The sequence below is a fragment of the Poromitra crassiceps genome, assembly GCF_964638095.1.
Source record: "Poromitra crassiceps genome assembly, chromosome: 12".
In the NCBI taxonomy this organism is placed as follows: Eukaryota; Metazoa; Chordata; class Actinopteri; order Beryciformes; family Melamphaidae; genus Poromitra; species Poromitra crassiceps.
Window position 1 is genome coordinate 41744783 of NC_139632.1, and position 20341 is coordinate 41765123.

Sequence of the window (20341 nt, forward strand, 5' to 3'; positions counted from 1 at the left end):
CTTTAGGATCTGTCTCTGTCAGGGTGTAGACTGCCTCTCCTTTAGGATCTGTCTCTGTCAGGGTGTAGACTGCCTCTCCTTTAGGATCTGTCTCTATCAGGGTGTAGACTGCCTCTCCTTTAGGATCTGTCTCTGTCAGGGTATAAACTGCCTCTCCTTTAGGATCTGTCTCTGTCAGGGTGTAGACTGCCTCTCCTTTAGGATCTGTCTCTGTCAGGGTGTAGACTGCCTCTCCTTTAGGATATGTCTCTGTCAGGGTGTAGACTGCCTCTCCTTTAGGACGAGACGAGGAAGGGGGGGTTGTGGAGGTCTCTCGCGGTGATGAAGTGTTATTGATTCCGAAGCCTTTTACGCAGTAATGAGCTTGACCTGTTTAAGCGAAGGACAACAGCTTTGTGATTGAGGTTGGAAGGCGACCGAGGGCAGTTTAGCTGGGAATATGAATTAACGAGAGCGGATTAAGGTGACAGGTGGTTTGTATGCGGGTGCGTGCAGTGGGTACAGCCCATCAAAGCTGCAGTTGGGGGAATCTGCTCTGAATCAACATGCGTGATGTCCTGTCTTGCAGTGCTATGCGTGCTGAATACCTCGCAGAACGGGGGAGAAAAAGAAGAGGTGTTCATGCCAGTAGGATCAAGCCAAAAAACAACCAGGGATTAAGAAAGAAAAGCCATTCGCACTGCTAGAGTTTCAATGGGCTTTGAGTTTAGGAAAGCACGGTAGCGGCATGACATGACAAACAACATACACAGTCAGACACACACAGATACACGGACTTCATACTTTGAGGGCTTTCTGAGCTGGTTCGCTGGAGCCGATGACGATGAGGCCCGGTCCCCCCATGCTGCAGAAGCTCTTCAGGTGCAGACCTTCCAGCACGGGGACAGTGGACACAGCGTAGTCCTGCAAAACACAAACCCCATTAGGTGAAGCGACTGGCACAGGACGGGCCTGGACCGCACAGGACGGACCCCCGACAGTACAGGACGGGCCCGGACCGCACAGGACCGACCCCGACAGTACAGGACGGGCCCGGACCGCACAGGACGGACCCCCGACAGTAAAATTGATCCATTTCAATTAGCGGCTGGGCTTTCCTGGGCCAGGCTGTGGAGCAGAGAGGCGAAGAATTGATTACATGAGGTGAAGCAGTTCACCTTTATTTGTAGAGAGAGTTATAGAGTCTGGCTCTCCACCTGCTGTCACACTGTTTCCTCTCTCAGCAGTATTTCACAGTGCTTCTCAGCTGGGTTTGCATAGAGAGCTAAACTTTGGTATATAGCCAACATGTCCCAACCTAACATATTAGCTAAAGTCATGTTCTACTACAGTTATCTAAGTCACACTACTCTTGCCTGAAATGGCTCATCTCCTGTTTGACTGTTGGGGAAACACCGCTCTGCATGTTCAAGAAACTCCGTTCTGCATGTTCAAGAAACTCCGTTCTGCATGTTCAAGAAACACCGCTCTCTACATGTTCAAGAAACACCGCTCTGCATGTTCAAGAAACACCGCTCTGCATGTTCAAGAAACTCCGTTCTGCATGTTCAAGAAACACCGCTCTCTACATGTTCAAGAAACACCGCTCTCTACATGTTCAAGAAACACCGCTCTGCATGTTCAAGAAACACCGCTCTGCATGTTCAAGAAACTCCGTTCTGCATGTTCAAGAAACTCAGTTCTGCATGTTCAAGAAACACAGCTCTCTACATGTTCAAGAAACACCGCTCTGCATGTTCGAGAAACACCGCTCTGCATGTTCGAGAAACACCGCTCTGCATGTTCAAGAAACACCGCTCTGCATGTTCAAGAAACACCGCTCTGCATGTTCGAGAAACACCACTCTGCATGTTCAAGAAACACCGCTCTGCATGTTCAAGAAACACCACTCTACATGTTCAAGAAACACCACTCTACATGTTCAAGAAACACCACTCTACATGTTCAAGAAACACCACTCTGCATGTTCAAGAAACACCGCTCTGCATGTTCGAGAAACACCGCTCTGCATGTTCAAGAAACACCACTCTACATGTTCAAGAAACACCACTCTACATGTTCAAGAAACACCACTCTACATGTTCAAGAAACACCACTCTGCATGTTCAAGAAACACCGCTCTGCATGTTCGAGAAACACCGCTCTGCATGTTCGAGAAACACCACTCTGCATGTTCAAGAAACACCACTCTGCATGTTCAAGAAACACCGCTCTGCATTTTTTTAGCTGCCATCAGCAGCTCTATAAGAAACACCACTCTGCATCTTTTTAGCTGCGATCAGGTAAATCAGTTCACCCTGATCGGTCGGTCGGTCGGTCGGTCCACCAGAAGTTCACCACCCTTTAGTCACACAGCGACAACAACAAGCCAGTCACCGCCATGAGTGGCCAGTGTTATCAAGCCGGATTTCACCGACACTAACCAAAACAGAGAGTGCCCACTGCCCACCCAGATCCCCCGAGCTCAACTCATGCCCGTGTGGATTATGGAGGATTCCTGGCCGGGACCCTCACCCCCTCTCCATCTCCTTGGTTGGTTCCATGCGAGCCAAGCTTTGGAGTCCCCGGGATCGTGTGAGCTCTGCACCCGATTCAAGCAGACGCCTGAAGCAAGCCCCCGCTATCAGAGACAGAGACCCACTCTTCGCACGTCCAGCTAACCCAGACGAGGAGGACGTCTCCCGCGCCATGGCTCCACCAGCTTCCGCTTCCTGGGACCAGGCTGAACTGAACGTAATTGTGGAGGATATTTTGGAGCTGAATGCTGGGTAGGAAGAAGGCTTTTCGGACCCCCCTCCTCATCCTCATTTATGATATCTGGTTGATGATGTCTGATTCGATACTGAATCCCTGGTTAACCCTAACCCAGCGCCATATCCAACTCCGCTTCCATGGTGAGCGTGGGTACCCCTCCCACAAACACACGCTTCCATGGTGAGCGTGGGTACCCCTCCCACAAACACGGCAGGGCAGTGGAAAGTCTGGGTCTAACCTGGCCAGAGGTTGCCCAGCCCTCCAGCGGTTGCATGTTTGACAACTTAGTTTCTGGCGCGGCTACTAGGGCAGCCAGGAAGCAAGTGATCCCCTAATTCTCTGAGGTGCTCCACATTCTCAAGACTGGGAACACACAACCAGCAGCAAGGCTTCAATCCATGGCATCGCCTCCTTGGAGAGCAAGGACGCGAGCACTCGGGGGATTCCCCAGCTCCCCGCGGTGGAACCGGGGGTGGCAGCCCACCTCCTCACTGGGGCCTACCCGCCAAATCCGACCGGTTCCAGTCCGGCCTGACCCAGGGCAAAATGTTGTGGATAAAACCAGGATAAGTCATCAATGACATCTGCAGTAACTAACAGCCAAATAGTCCAAAGGGTACAGGAAAAAATGGTTTACACACACACACACGCACACGCACACGCACACGCACACGCACACGCACACGCACACGCACACACGCACACACACACACACACACACACACACACACACACACACAAATCCCACAGCCCTTGGAATTTATTGCTTCATATAACTGCTGTCAGATGAAAACCTTGTTTATAGGAATTAAAGCCTAACTTCAGTACAGTGCCCCCTGCTGAAACAATGTCACCCCAAAACTGTATTTCTTTAGGACATTTTCTTTAGGTTTTGATTGATTGGATTGGAGGCCTTTTCCCACTCTCAAGTTGATGGACTGAGCTTTTGATACAGGGATCCCCAGTGTTTGTCTTGTATGTACTTTGAGGCTTGCTGAGCCAGCGATGGGTCCTGCTGAGGTTTGAGAACCTTGAAGTCTAACTGAACTGTATTTTGAGTTATGATGGGATATGAGAGTTTAAGCCTGTTTTCCATATAAGTCCTTTTCTTCTCAAATCTTTGTGAATAGATTTACACGGCCACATAAAGTCTGGATTGGTCCTTTAGAAAATAACTCTTGTTTTCCAACAACCATGTGTTTTCTTAATCACAGAATGTGTTTTAAATGTGTTTTATAGCTCCTGGGTCCATAAAACCCCGAAGAAGTATCATTTTCCTTTTTCAATTCAAGTAAGTATATATACTATAAATTGAATGTGTCTTTGCCATGTTTCACTGGGCTAGTTCAAAGCACATATCCACTACTAGACAGTTTATCATGTGTGAAACCCATGTCTTTGTGGCTGAATCGTTTCCTTCGTGTGTTCATTTTGAAAGTGCAGAGAAGCGCTAGGAATGATGTCATCTCAACTGTCTTTATTCCTTATCAGTAAACGGGAAGTTTTGTCGCAGCCGTCAGAACCAGGCGTCAAACTCGGGCTTGGACAGATGAGGAAGTGATACTTAAAAGGTGTAGTTCCTTGAATGGCCACTTGAGACTGCTCTGTCTCTGCCTGGGTGCAACCGCTGCAGCGGGGCGCTGTTTGCTGTATACGCACCGTCACATCAGCGGGGCGTGGCTTGAGGGGCTCTGACTGTTGGACCGATACAAGGCGGAGCTGTCATTCTGTGGGAAACCCCCCGGCCTCGCGCCGTCTCGCTGTATGAAAACCAAGATGGCAGCGGCCACACTTGGGCTTCAAAACGGCAGTCCAAAAATCAATGGGTAAACGTGACATTGATTCCGTCCATATTTTTAACAGTCTATGGTCAGAACACAGACAACACATATTCGTTTATCTGGGCTTATCAGTAAGGGGGAGAGAGAGAGAGAGAGATAGAGCAAGAGAGAGACTTGCTTTGACATATGCCATCACTGTGACTTCCTTTACCTTGGTTGAAATGCTGCAATTTTGTGACCGGAAAAGACCCCATGAACTATCTCAGAACCATGACAGACTGAGCTGTGGGCTGTGGGCTGTGAACTGTGAGCTGCGGCGGCTGTAGCTCAGGAGGTAGAGCGGGTCGCTTTGGATAAAAGAGGTCGGTGGTTCGATTCCCGGCTCCTCCAGTCTGCATGTCGAAGTGTCCTTGGGTAAGATACTGAACCCCAAATTGCTCCCGTTGGTGTGCCAGCACCCTGCGTGGTAGCCTGCCGCCATCGGTGTGTGAATGGGCGAATGTACCTACTGACTGTAAATCGCTTTGGATAAATGCGCTATATAAATGCAGGCCATTTACCATTTACTGAGATTCCCAGTCCTGAGTGGAGCCATGTTAGCCTCTTTAGTGTTGTATCAAGGCCGTTTGTATACATTTGGAGCCAATCACTTCTTAGCTATAGAAAAGACACAGCAGCGTGTAGACCCCACAGTTCACCCTGAATCAACTCTTCCCATCAACGCCTTGACTCTGTCTGAAGCCTGTAAGGACTACAAAGACTCTGTCTGACCCCTGTAAGGACTACAAAGACTCTGTCTGACCCCTGTAAGGACTACAAAGACTCTGTCTGACCCCTGTAAGGACTACAAAGACTCTGTCTGACCCCTGCAAGGACTACAAAGAAAGACTCTGTCTGACCCCTGTAAGGACTACAAAGACTCTGTCTGACCCCTGTAAGGACTACAAAGACTCTGTCTGACCCCTGTAAGGACTACAAAGACAAGATCTTCACATCTGCACTCAATTGTGGAGTGCTAAACAATGCAGCCTATAAACTGATCCTTAATTTGATACGCAGGGGAAAAAACAGCAGCATTAGGCAAATCCGGCTTATCAAGGATAACAAAAAACACAAAGAGACGCATAATGAGGAAAAAATACAGAGAGACGCAGAATGAGGAACACAGAGAGACGCAGAATGAGGAACACAGAGAGACGCAGAATGAGGAACACAGAGAGACACAGAATGAGGAACAGAGAGACGCAGAATGAGGAACACAGAGAGACGCAGAATGAGGAACACAGAGAGACGCAGAATGAGGAACACAGAGAGACGCAGAATGAGGAACACAGAGAGACGCAGAATGAAGAACACAGAGAGACGCAGAATGAGGAACACAGAGAGATGCAGAATGAGGAACACAGAGAGACGCAGAATGAGGAACACAGAGAGACGCAGAATGAAGAACACAGAGAGACGCAGAATGAGGAACACAGAGAGATGCAGAATGAGGAACACAGAGAGACGCAGAATGAAGAACACAGAGAGACGCAGAATGAGGAACACAGAGAGACGCAGAATGAGGAACACAGAGAGACGCAGAATGAGGAACACAGAGAGACGCAGAATGAAGAACACAGAGAGACGCAGAATGAAGAACACAGAGAGACGCAGAATGAGGAACACAGAGAGATGCAGAATGAGGAACACAGAGAGACGCAGAATGAGGAACACAGAGAGACGCAGAATGAAGAACACAGAGAAATGCAGAATGAAGAACACAGAGAGACGCAGAATGAGGAACACAGAGAGACGCAGAATGAGGAACACAGAGAGACGCAGAATGAGGAACACAGAGAGACGCAGAATGAAGAACACAGAGAGACGCAGAATGAGGAACACAGAGAGACGCAGAATGAAGAACACAGAGAGACACAGAATGAAGAACACAGAGAGACGCAGAATGAGGAACACAGAGAGACGCAGAATGAAGAACACAGAGAGACGCAGAATGAAGAACACAGAGAGACGCAGAATGAGGAACACAGAGAGACGCAGAATGAGGAACACAGAGAGATGCAGAATGAGGAACACAGAGAGACGCAGAATGAGGAACACAGAGAGACGCAGAATGAGGAACACAGAGAGACGCAGAATGAGGAACACAGAGAGACGCAGAATGAGGAACACAGAGAGACGCAGAATGAGGAACACAGAGAGACGCAGAATGAAGAACACAGAGAGACGCAGAATGAGGAACACAGAGAGACGCAGAATGAAGAACACAGAGAGACGCAGAATGAAGAACACAGAGAGACGCAGAATGAGGAACACAGAGAGACGCAGAATGAGGAACACAGAGAGACGCAGAATGAGGAACACAGAGAGACGCAGAATGAGGAACACAGAGAGACGCAGAATGAAGAACACAGAGAGACGCAGAATGAAGAACACAGAGAGACACAGAATGAAGAACACAGAGAGACGCAGAATGAGGAACACAGAGAGATGCAGAATGAGGAACACAGAGAGACGCAGAATGAAGAACACAGAGAGACGCAGAATGAAGAACACAGAGAGACACAGAATGAGGAACACAGAGAGACGCAGAATGAGGAACACAGAGAGACGCAGAATGAGGAACACAGAGAGACGCAGAATGAGGAACACAGAGAGACGCAGAATGAAGAACACAGAGAGACGCAGAATGAAGAACACAGAGAGACACAGAATGAGGAACACAGAGAGACGCAGAATGAGGAACACAGAGAGACACAGAATGAGGAACACAGAGAGACACAGAATGAGGAACACAGAGAGACGCAGAATGAGGAACACAGAGAGACGCAGAATGAAGAACACAGAGAGACACAGAATGAGGAACACAGAGAGACGCAGAATGAGGAACACAGAGAGACGCAGAATGAGGAACACAGAGAGACGCAGAATGAGGAACACAGAGACGCAGAATGAGGAACACAGAGAGACGCAGAATGAGGAACACAGAGAGACGCAGAATGAGGAACACAGAGAGACGCAGAATGAGGAATCCAAATCGGACACAGGCGGCAAGACGGAAGCACGGCACGGCAGGGAGGCCATTCAGGTCACTGCAATGTGTTGAATTCTTGAGGACATGACCCATCTCCGAACCAGCTGGCTTTTCTTTTTCTTTTTCCACATTAAAATAACAGCAAGTAGTCAGATAGAATAAGTAGGATGTATTATACATTATCAGTCAACCTGTTTTTTCAAACTGAATTTTCAATGATGTTTGGGACATTTTGGGGGATATACCATTTACTGTGAATACAGTATGTGTTGTATGGGTGTGGGCAGCAGTGATGTGAGTTGTGGCTATCAAGGTCAGGTTAGTGGTCACAACAGAGACCTGTTTAGGCCTGTTTAGACTGTCTAGAGACATGTTTTTTTTTCATTTCAAAAAGAAATATCTGCATTGTTTCTCCATCTTAAAGAGACAGAAGGGCTGAAAAGCGACTTGTATAAAAGCCGGTTTGTATACTGTCAGAGAGGTAGGATGCTAGTCTGTTTTCTCGGGGTCATCCCTATGTTCCCCGGGTCCTATGTTCCCCGGGTCCTATGTTCCCCGTTTTTGTGGGACCGGGGAACATAGAACCCCGCTATGTTCCCTGGGAGAGGTTAGGTTTTGGGTTAGGGTCTGGGGGAGGTTAGGTTTAGGCGTGGGGGGTGGGAGAGGTTAGGTTTTGGGTTAGGGTCTGGGGGAGGTTAGGTTTAGGGTTAGTGAAAAACGGGGAATATAGAACCCTGGGAACATAGAACCCGGGGAACATAGACATGATCCCGTTTTCTCACAGAGTTACTCATCGAGAGGAGATGAGATGAGAGATGAGATGAGGCTCATGGAGATGAGTAACAAGTGCTGGGGCGTACATTCACCAGACTGAGGGGGAGGAGGGCAGGACATCCAATACAATTTGCTGTCTCAACTTGCACGCTGAAACTGAAAAGGATTTGACTAGTGTCAACAAGGTAGCCGACAGAGACAAAACATCCAGAGGAAGACAGTGTGTACGTGCAGGGTTAAGCATGTGACACCTACATGTAAACAAGACGGAGATGTGCGGTTAGGCAATCTGAGAAACTTCTTCCCATTTCTAAGTGCCACAGTTCAACAACCTTATTCAAGCATGCCAATAATCAACACACAGGCTGATTTAATTAAAATAGCAACAGGAGAGGAGAAAATGTTCATATATGAATTCATGAGAGAGGGGTTCAACTCTACAAGCCCTAAAAGGTTCCCTTCCCCAATGACCTTTGTAATCAGTGTCATCAACTGCTTGGCTCCTCATGGTGTGCAGCTGTGGTGGAGGAGGTCTGAATCAATAGCTGATTAAAAACGCCCCCAAGCCAGCTGAGTGAGGGCTGTAGCGGGGGGGCGGGGCACTGATGAGTAATTCCATGATTACCATCGGGGACTCTCGCTGCTTGATGGTATTGAAACAATCCCAGGGTGCACCGCTCCAACTCACCTTAAAGGCATCTGCCAGGATCTCCGCGCCTCTTTGATTGGTCCGTTTGGAAAGGCCCACGAAGAACTCGCGACCTGGAGAAAGAACCAGACGGCATCGGTAGATAGTGGGTCCCCGAAATGTCAGCAGATATCTAACATCATCACCCCTCCATGGACAGACACAGGACATCCAGGGGCTTGCAGGGTACAGCTATTGGACGAGTGATGCTACCAGGCTCCTCTGAATGCACCTTCGCATTATTATGAATTCTCACCCTTTGACAGTCAGTTGACAGCAGTGACAGCCACACATGCATAATATAAGCAAGGAAATACAAAAATACAAAAGAGATTGTGATTTGTGTAAACCTGCGTGGTATAACCTTGAAATTGAAATCCCAACAAAATCTGTTGGCGTTGAAATGCAAATTGCTGCAAAGTACACAAAAAACTATATAACTGCAAAATACATTAAGTACATTCCTGCCATGAGGTAGGAGCCAAGCTCTGTCTGTTTAAGGCTCTGCATGGAATAACAAGTTGTTTAGCAATGGCAATGGAGTGAGCCTATATGAAGCTAAGCTGGTTGCAGCTGGGCAGCGCACTAACCACACACTGTGTGTACTTGATGCACTAACCACACACTGTGTGTGTACTTGATGCACTAACCACACACTGTGTGGTAGGGGTGCTCCGATCCGGCTAAGCCACGATCCGATCCAATTCCGATTCCTGGGGTCACGATCCGATTCCAGAATCGATTCTCGCTTCCAACGATTCTCGATTCCAGAATCTAGAATCGATTCTCAATTATGTAGTTTTATATTGCAATAACACACAAAGGTAAATATAAGACAAAACATTACAAATGTATTAATGCTGAACTTCAAATTCAACTTCTGTATTACAGGCAGGGCCTAAATTCATTTTGCAAACTAGGGGGGAATTCCCCCCTTATGTTCTTCAGATAAGATGGATTTATAGGCTGGGGGGGATCTGTAGACTTTGAGAAGGATTTATAGATTTTGGGGGGAATACATTAACCAGAGTTCTTAAGTACAAGAGGTGGTGGCACCGTGGCAGTACAGTACACAAATGACATGAACATTTGGACACTTATTCAGCCGGTATCTTGCATGTTGCGTTCAGGTGCAATCGATTCTTGGGAGTTTGGAATCGATCCAGGAATCGTGGCATTAAGAATCGCGATCCTTTCAGAATCGATTTTTTTGGAGCACCCCTAGTGTGTGTACTTGATGCACTAACCACACACAGTGTGTACTTGATGCACTAACCACACACAGTGTGTAGTTAGTGCATCAACTACACACTGTGTGTGTACTTGATGCACTAACCACACACTGTGTGTACTCACTGCACGGCTGTGAGAGGGGCCAGCTGTGGTCAGTATGGGAGCGAGGAGAGGAGAAAGCGAGTGAGCGCTGAATGAATGGCTGGCTGGGCGGCTGCAGCACACTGAAGCCGGCGGCGGTGTCCTCGCGTAGCTGCTGCTGCTGAGCCTTTACAAAATGAGCCGTTAGCATTAGCGTTAGCGCGCGGGCGCTGCCAACAGGAAATGTTTCCAGCCCCGCCATGTGAAAGCCATTTGAGCTGGAAGGAGTGGGGAGCGCAGAGCCGGTGTCTAGAAACCCAATTAAGTGTACCAGCGCGTTTTGTTTTCCTCACGGCCCCGCGCAGCACACAAGACACTGACCCACATTTTAACTCCACCACACGACTGTAACAGAATGTCGAGAAAATCTAATAAAGACCACCGTGCTGTGCTGCTTCCTCCCCGCTCTCGTCCATTTTATTACTCCATGCCAGGAGGAAGAAGAGAGGTTATGAACCAGCGGTGGGAGCCTGGATTTCTGCTGATTTGATTGCAATCACACAATATGGTAGACATACAAATGATTTTGCCGGGGGGGCAAATTGTGCTTAGTGTGCTGAGGCACTGGGTCACCGAGGACACACACTTCTAGACAGTAGACAATAGCATGTTCATAATCAGCTAGTGGACTAGGAGGGCGCTTGTTTGGTAAACTGTTGGTGTGCTGCGAGTGCAGAAGCTGTGCGCTGACATGTCTCTCTTTTGTTCTTGTTGTTTTTTCGTACCTTAAAAAATGAACAAAGTGTGTCTACAGTAAAGTGTTATTCATTCTGACAATTCTTAAAACACATTTAATGCCACAGTATCACAGAAACTAACTTTGTGGCAGCTCATAGTGTAAACACGCCCCACTTTGTGTTGTCGCGTAAATAGTGGAATTCTTGATCTACATTTATTTCCCACGTAAATGTGTCCACTTTCTTTTTGCTCTTTAATATGAGCGATGATAAACGTGTCATGCATCTTCTATGTCTTCTATACCTTATATACAACTCTTTACTGCTATGTTCCCAAACTATGTACTAAACCTTACAAGAATTCACATCACCATAGGCCTACAGGAATGATTACTTTTTTAAATATTTTATAAAAAATAAAAAAAATACAATACACGAACAAAACAAACGAAGAGGCTCAGACACAGGAGAAAAAAACATACACATACACATATTATCGACACTCAATATTACAATGTGGTGCTACCAGCCGCACAAGGTGCTTATGTGCTTGTAATGGATATTGTGCATGGGATCCCACGCAAGGGGTCTATGAGAAATCAGCTGGGAGAGTCACCCCTTACCCCTAACCTCGTCAAGGTGGACTAGAAACGCCTCGCAGATAGTTGAGAATTTTTTAAGTGAGTTGATCCTCTCCATCCGTATGACAGAGGTCAAAGGTCATGTCGGCAGCACCAGTGGCTCCTGCATTACATTACTGGCTTTCCTGGGTAAGCTAAGCAGGCCTGGCCTAGGATACTCCTTGGATGGGAGACTGGTGCTGGAAGTGGTGTTGGAGGACCAGTAGGGGGTGCTCTTCCCCTCTGGTCTCATGAATAATCTGATCTGATAAATAATCTCCCCAATGCCCCAAGGCAGAGACAGGGACTCTGTCCTGTGAGTGAGCACCGTCCTTCGGATGAGACGTTAAACCGAGGTCCTGACTCTCTGTGGTCATTAAAGATCCCATCGGCTCTCTTCGCAAGAGTAGGGGTATAACCCCGGTGCCCTGGGGGGTGTAACCCCGGTGCCCTGAGGGGTGTAACCCCGGTGCCCTGGGGGGTATAACCCCGGTGCCCTGGGGGGTGTAACCCCGGTGCCCTGAGGGGTGTAACCCCGGTGCCCTGAGGGGTGTAACCCCGGTGCCCTGTGGGGTGTAACCCCGGTGCCCTGAGGGGTGTAACCCCGGTGCCCTGGCTAAATTCCCACACAGGCCTTCCTTCAATCATGGCCACCTAATCATCCCTCGTTACTTAATTGGCACATTCAGTCCTCAACTCTCCACCGTGATTAGCTGATGTGTGGTGAGCGTTCTGGCGCAAACTGGCTGCCGTGCATCACCCAGGTGGGTGCTACACATCACCCAGGTGGGTGCTACACATCACCCAGGTGGGTGCTACACATCACCCAGGTGGGTGCTGCTACACATCGGTGGTGGTTGAGTTGAGTTCCCTCCCCCTCCCTCCCCTGATATGTGAAGCGCTTTGAGTGTCTAGAAAGGCGCTATATAAATCCAATCAATTATTATTTCATTACTATTATGTCCGTCAACCACATTTGAAAGGAAGCTGAAGAGGGGGACTTCCGTTCCTTCAGAATGAGTTTTTTGGCAACAGTTAGGAATAATTACTTTTGTTTAATATCCTTTCCACGTGGGAGTGGCAAAAAAGTTGCTGTTTGATTGGTATGGTGTAAAAGTAATGCATTCAATAAAATGCGGTGCAATGTGACCGGTGGGAGCGGTGTACCTGTAAAAAGGACGTCCCCTCCATCCAGTGTGGCACTCTCATCAGCCATCTCCACGATGTTCAGACCCAGCTCCTTCAGCGCACATTTCATCGCCTCCGTCTGGAACCACACAGACACACAGAAATATTGTTAAGACATCTGCTGATAAACACATGATTGAATTGCGATGACGTACAGTAACGAGACCATCCAGCGCCCGCAAGTCGTCACCGGGTTCCCGTCTTCTAGAATATTACAATACCCTCAACTTCCTATGGAACATCTGCAGACAAGATGGAGAGACTCAGACCGAAGATCTTCGATGATGTCACTGGGTTTCTCTCTGTACATAGAACAGCTAAAAGGTTCACTATCTGGCAGACATTTCCCGAGTTTCGCGAGAATGCGCACAATGAAACAAAACCTTCTCTCTCCTGCTGGTCACATGACATCATCTCAGCGAGCCATGAGATGATGTCATTTCGGAGGAAGTATGTTAACGCTTTTACAAGGCCGTGGTTCTGGAAAATAGGTAAAAGGAAATGTCCAACATAAAAAAAAGTAGGTTAAAAATGCCGGGTCCCTGTCCTCAGCTTCTGGGTCAATCACGCTCCACATTATTCACATTCACAACATGCAGCTTTTTAATGAACAAAGGGTGATTTGAGCAGGTTTTAGGATGCATTCCACCCCCATGCTATTAGCATATAAATTATAACGAAATGCATCCCCAGGGTGAAAACATTGACCTGCATTAGCTGCATAGTAAGTATCTCTGCTGAAGTTGAAATGGGGGAAAGCAGAGCAGAATAGTCGAAACAGATCTGCGCTGGCTGGCTGCTCTCCAACCACCCAGTGCGATTTTGACTGCCCTGTTTTGGGGGTTCCTCAGGGAGCAGTCAGGGAGCCGCTCATGTTAGCGAGAGCATCAGTGTTTCCACAAGCCCTATCTCACCATGACCTCAGCCTGCCCGCTGTGCTGCTGGCTCACACACAGCCTCTGCTTCTGCTCACACCATGAGCTCATCCAGGTGCACGGACATACATTTACCAGATAGCACAGTATGAGGCCCACATACACACATATATGAAAGTGCATATATATATATATATATATATATATATATATATATATATATATATATATATATATATATATATATATATATACACACACACACACACACACACACACATACTGTATATGCGCGATTCCTTTTCTTACATAGATAAATGTGATGCGATCTGGTGAAAGGGGGTAACAAGTTGGGAGCTTTAAAAATGATTCCACTGCAGTGTCTGAAAGACTAATATCAGCCATGGCACCTACTGTAGTATATTATTAAAAATGTCAACTGAGCAATACACTGAGCAATGCATGCTCTTGCACCCCCTGTAGGACTGGGCCGGGATGACAGGCATAATACTCTTTTATATAGTCATTGCTGTTTTTGAGATCCCTTTCCATGTCTCACAGTCACAAACACAACTGCACGTGTCTGCAGCAGCTATTCAGCGAACGTTCCTCAGCCAAAGCCATCCACCAGCACGCCAATGGAATCCCCGAGAACAATCCAACAACTCTGCCCCCTTCATGTTTCAGCTTCGCTCGAAAGCCTCCTGCTCCTCTTCTTCTCCTCAAGTCGACCAGGAGGAACACAGTGTTCTTCCAGAAAGCTCTTTGGATTCACAAATCCATTGGTGGTTTTTCTTCAGGATTGTAATAGCAACAGTATGCAGCACATTAAGGCCTAGGTTACAGTAAATCCCCCTCTTTTTTGTTTGTGCAAACCATAACATAGCCAGCACACGCTCTGCTTCTCATTGAGTTAGGTAACGTTATCTCGCTGGGTGGCTACTAGAAGGATGTGTCCATTTCTGAGGGAGTAAACAACTCTGTGGGTGGACGTGGAACTTGCGCTTTTTGACAGCTGTTCAAGTCGTCTGCTCCATGCTCTCTTTGTTGTATCCCCCGATGCTTTGGTGTCTGACAGAAAAAGCTTTCCCCGGCCAAATACATTCCGCTTTCATCACCAACTGATCATTTGCACCAAATGTTGCATTGTTGATGAGAAAACCTCCTTCAGTCAATTCAGACTCTGGTTCTGCAGGTCTGTGCTAATCAGAGACCAGAGAGCACTAATTGCATTCAGTTATGCAACTGTGGAAAAACATGACTTCAAAGTTCATCTCCTGCCCCAGCAAAATTGGACTGCATATCATTTAATTGCATTTAGAGGTATTGTTTTTTGTTGTTTCAAATCGGAAACACTTTGAGTATTAAAACACAACAAGTTACTGCTGTTTGCCTTTGTAGGGAAGAGTTATCCATTTTATTTTTCATACAGAGCCTATATATTTATTCAAAAACCAATACATATAAGAAAGGTTTGTCCATTCTGGTACTTGTACTTCTTGAACTGATTTGAAGGACACAATATTGTGGTTGTATGCAAAAGAGCAAACTCACATATATCAAATGTTTAACCCTGCGCTGCCCCTCCACCTCCGTTATCGGCCTCTGTCTCTCCTTCTGTGGCACACTGGAGCCTCCACGATCACAGCTGTCATCTGCCCAGGAATCTGCCAGAGTGCACGGACTAGCCCTTTACCTCAGCTCCCAGGCATTTCCTCTGACATCACTGGAGGTGATGTGACCAAAGGGTGCTGAGGGGCGGACCCCGGAGTGAAATGTAATGGCCTCTATACATAGACAACAGAAGAAGGGCTATGTGGTGTGTGAGCTCTGCACGCGCACACGTGTGTGTGTGTGTGTGTGTGTGTGTGTGTGTGTGTGTGTGTGTGTGTGTGTGTGTGTGTGTGTGTGTGTGTGTGTGCGTGTGTGCGTGCACGCGTGCGTGGTACAGCACATCATTTTGGCTTTCTTTCCACATGGACCCCAAAGTTGCTGCAGCTCATGGGGTTGCATGGCACGAGTGATTTACTCCAGATGGAAGACATGTTTGTGCACAATAGCAGAGGTGTGCGTGTGGCCAAAGGATTAGAGTGAACAGTACAGGCATTTCCAATAAAACAATCAATATTAGATGTTGTTTAGCTGGCACACGCAATATAGCTGACTGTGACATGAATTTTCTAAGCAACATCATAGCATATTATTAGCCTAATTTAAGGGCAATCGCAGCCAGACTTGAGCTAATAGTCTTGTCATGTTCCTGGAGTCATCTTGACGTAATGGTGCTCGCTCGGTGACATGGTGCATGCTGTCATGCTGGAAGTATTCATTTGAAAAAAGTTCAAAGACCGTGGCGATGAAGGGACGCACCTGTTCAACAACAGTGTTTATGTCACTCCAAAATAATGCTTACTTGATACCAACAGGCCTAACATGAGCCCAAAACACATTCCCAAACCCCCCCCAGCAGCCAGACGTGATGGATGGATCCACAGATAAACATCTCTATGAGATAAGTGCCAGCAGAAGCTGAATTTGAATTCCATTCATTTGAATTTTTGATGCGGAATGTATTTTTTAATTAAAGATTTGAAGAGAATTGGAAAATTTGAATCTGAATGAATGCAATAGTTTTGAAATTGAAATATTGGACGCTATTACTTTCAACTTAAAATGTTTACTGTATATCAAACTAGAGGTAAATATTCAACAGTTCTAAGACGGGAAAAGCGAACAGGCTAATATCCAATGAACCTTCTTTTCAACAAATCACCACCTGCGGAGACAGCGTGGTCTTCTGCTGCTATAGCCCAGGTTGAATGAGTTGTGTAAATGGGCAGATGTAACCTAATAAAGTGTCAGTGAGAGTAATTGATATTTTAGTCAATTAGTTTTTAAAATGATCGAATTAATACTAGTTGTTTGCCTTATTTACGAGTGCTGCTGGAGGCTGTAATCATGATGGACGAGGCTCTGCTATCTGCCGCAGACAGGCAAAACAATTAGCATGCCCCCACAAGTTGTAAAAAGCTCCGCGCAGACATGCTGCATATTAGAATGGATGAAGCTTGAAGCTGAGAAACAGCCTCCAGCCTCCTCCTGTGGTTCAGACTGAAGCTGAGAAACAGCCTTCAGCCTCCTCCTGTGGTTCAGACTGAAGCTGAGAAACAGTCCTCCAGCCTCCTCCTGTGGTTCAGACTGAAGCTGAGAAACAGCCTCCAGCCTCCTCCCGTGGTTCAGACTGAAGCTGAGAAACAGCCTCCAGCCTCCTCCTGTGGTTCAGACTGAAGCTGAGAAACAGCCTCCAGCCTCCTCCTGTGGTTCAGACTGAAGCTGAGAAACAGCCTTCAGCCTCCTCCTGTGGTTCAGACTGAAGCTGAGAAACAGTCCTCCAGCCTCCTCCTGTGGTTCAGACTGAAGCTGAGAAACAGCCTTCAGCCTCTTCCTGTGGTTCAGACTGAAGCTGAGAAACAGCCTTCAGCCTCTTCCTGTGGTTCAGATTGAAGCTGAGAAACAGCCTTCAGCCTCCTCCTGTGGTTCAGACTGAAGCTGAGAAACAGCCTTCAGCCTCCTCCTGTGGTTCAGACTGAAGCTGAGAAACAGCCTTCAGCCTCCTCCTGTGGTTCAGACTGAAGCTGAGAAACAGCCTTCAGCCTCTTCCTGTGGTTCAGACTGAAGCTGAGAAACAGCCTCCAGCCTCTTCCTGTGGTTCAGACTGAAGCTGAGAAACAGCCTCCAGCCTCCTCCTGTGGTTCAGACTGAAGCTGAGAAACAGCCTTCAGCCTCCTCCTGTGGTTCAGACTGAAGCTGAGAAACAGCCTTCAGCCTCTTCCTGTGGTTCAGACTGAAGCTGAGAAACAGCCTTCAGCCTCTTCCTGTGGTTCAGACTGAAGCTGAGAAACAGCCTTCAGCCTCCTCCTGTGGTTCAGACTGAAGCTGAGAAACAGCCTTCAGCCTCCTCCTGTGGTTCAGACTGAAGCTGAGAAACAGCCTTCAGCCTCCTCCTGTGGTTCAGATTGTATTCAGAAAGAAATCAAGTCATTCCTTTGGGTGGGTCCATCATTTCTGGTGCATCAAGTCTTTGTCAACAGTCGTGCTGAAGTCATGCTGGTCAGCTCATCATCATCTGTGTTAGAAAGCTTTGGCCTCAGCTGACATTTGGGTCAACATGCTGTCCAGCTGAAGGCAATCCTCTGAAATAACACTCACTTTCCATTGACAATCAAGCAGCCATTAATGTGCATTGACACATCAAACTCTATGGGGTCACGCTTGTTTGGACCACATTTGGGGCACTGTTCCCCCATCATCACCATGTCCTGTTCTCCTCTCTGTCCCTCTTTGGCTACCACTCCTCCTTCTCTCTCTCTCTCTCTCTCTCTCTCTCTCTCTCTCTCTCTCTCTTTGTCTGTCACATTCCCTCCATTCTCTCTCGACCATCATGGCAGCAGGGCCAAGAATGCTCCTACATGGCTTCCCATGCAGAGTGGCCTATTATCTCTCACTGGGAGGGACACCCAATACTCCACCCTGCCAGTGGACTAGGTGCCAACTCGCCCTGCCAGCAGCACCACCTTCCCCTCTCCCCCCACCCTCCCTGCCCTCCCCTCTCCCCCCACCCTCCCTGCCCTCCCCTCTCCCTTGGCAGCACCACCCTCCCCTCTCCCCCACCCTCCCTGCCCTCCCCTCTCCCCTGGCAGCACCACCCTCCCCTCTCCCCCACCCTCCCTGTCCTCCCCTCTCCCCCACCCTCCCCTCTCCCCCACCCTCCCTGTCCCCCACCCTCCCTGTCCTCCCCTCTCCCCCACCCTCCCTGCCCTCCCCTCTCCCCCCACCCTCCCTGTCCTCCTCTCTCCCCCACCCTCCCTGCCCTCCCCTCTCTCCCCACCCTCCCTGTCCTCCCCTCTCCCCCACCCTCCCTGCCCTCCCCTCTCCCCCACCCTCCCTGCCCTCCCCTCTCCCCCCACCCTCCCTGCCCTCCCCTCTCCCCCCACCCTCCCTGTCCTCCCCTCTCCCCCACCCTCCCTGTCCTCCCCTCTCCCCCCACCCTCCCTGTCCTCCCCTCTCCCCCACCCTCCCTGTCCTCCCCTCTCCCCCCACCCTCCCTGTCCTCCCCTCTCCCCCACCCTCCCCTCTCCCCCACCCTCCCTGTCCTCCCCTCTCCCCCTGAGTGCTTTGGCCAGGCGGCGCGCTGTTAGCCAGCAGCACCCTGTTTTGAATGAGAAAGGCCTTTTAAAATTCATTAGGGTTCTTTGGGCTCGGAGGGCCAGCCGGTCTGCCTGCCGCATTCCTGCCGTTCCTGCACAGGACAGGGGAGACGGAGCAGAGAGAAGAACAGCCTTTTCTTTGGGGCTTTTTATGGAGCCCCTCTCCCTTCTCTCGCCCCTGGTACCCGTGGATATCGCATTCGGCTAAAAAGGACCATCAGTCTGATAGAGCGCGGAGCATTTGGAAAGGGAACACAACAATGGCATTCCTGAAGGTCATCCTAGCCTCCCTACACCGAGCAACACAGTCCCACGCTCAGGCATAATGGGGATACAGCATTCCTCTCAGCCTCACACGCAAGGAAGCTAACCTCTTTAGATGACAATTATCAGCTACAGTCTATCAATGAAGCCAACCTCTTTAGATGACAATTATCAGCTACAGTCTATCAATGAAGCTAACCTCTTTAGATGACAATTATCAGCTACAGTCTATCAATGAAGCCAACCTCTTTAGATGACAATTATCAGCTACAGTCTATCAATGAAGCCAACCTCTTTAGATGACAATTATCAGCTACAGTCTATCAATGAAGCCAACCTCTTTAGATGACAATTATCAGCTACAGTCTATCAATGAAGCCAACCTCTTTAGATGACAATTATCAGCTACAGTCTATCAATGAAGCCAACCTCTTTAGATGACAATTATCAGCTACAGTCTATCAATGAAGCCAACCTCTTTAGATGACAATTATCAGCTACAGTCTATCAATGAAGCTAACCTCTTTAGATGACAATTATCAGCTACAGTCTATCAATGAAACTAACCTCTTTAGATGACAATTATCAGCTACAGTCTATCAATGAAGCCAACCTCTTTAGATGACAATTATCAGCTACAGTCTATCAATGAAGCTAACCTCTTTAGATGACAATTATCAGCTACAGTTTTTTTTTTTTTTTTTTTTTGCAATTCCATCGCGGGCCACACAGGGGGCGCCCGCGGGCCACATACGGCCCCCGGGCCGTATGTTGCCCATGTGTGAGACGACACTTTCAGAGGTAGATGAGTTCACTGAAATCCAGCTTTGAGATATGTCTGCCCTATGTGTCCCCATGCCAGTTTGGCCTGTATAAGTGGTGATTCACTACTGTTTCTGTTTCCCATAAAAGAGAGGACTTTGTCCCATTCCCTAAATCAAGTATATTGCACTCAATGCTTTTCTTCTTCTTCTTTTTTTCTCAAGCCCCCCCCCCCGCCCCGATTTTTTTTATCCCATTTTTATCCCCCATTAGTGCTCATTTTAATTTATTTATCCTGGTTGCTGCTCCATATTCCAACAAGTTCCCCTCCCTCCGAACAGGC

The 20341-nt window shown here is 48.0% G+C and overlaps 1 protein-coding gene across 2 annotated transcripts in view; it reads right to left on the reverse strand.

Annotated features, from left to right (window-relative positions):
• The window catches only part of ddah1 (dimethylarginine dimethylaminohydrolase 1), a 96203-nt gene that overhangs the window by 16232 nt on the left and 59630 nt on the right, over nt 1-20341 (reverse strand). Inside the window, exons 2-4 of one of the 2 annotated variants that reach the window (XM_083647440.1) lie at nt 12870-12969; nt 9032-9105; nt 784-903 (exon numbers count right to left, since the gene is read on the reverse strand). In XM_083647440.1, coding sequence (XP_083503566.1) covers nt 784-903; nt 9032-9105; nt 12870-12969 — 294 coding nt within the window. The remainder of the gene's footprint in view (nt 1-783; nt 904-9031; nt 9106-12869; nt 12970-20341) is intronic. The other variant, XM_083647441.1, reaches the window with a different exon arrangement.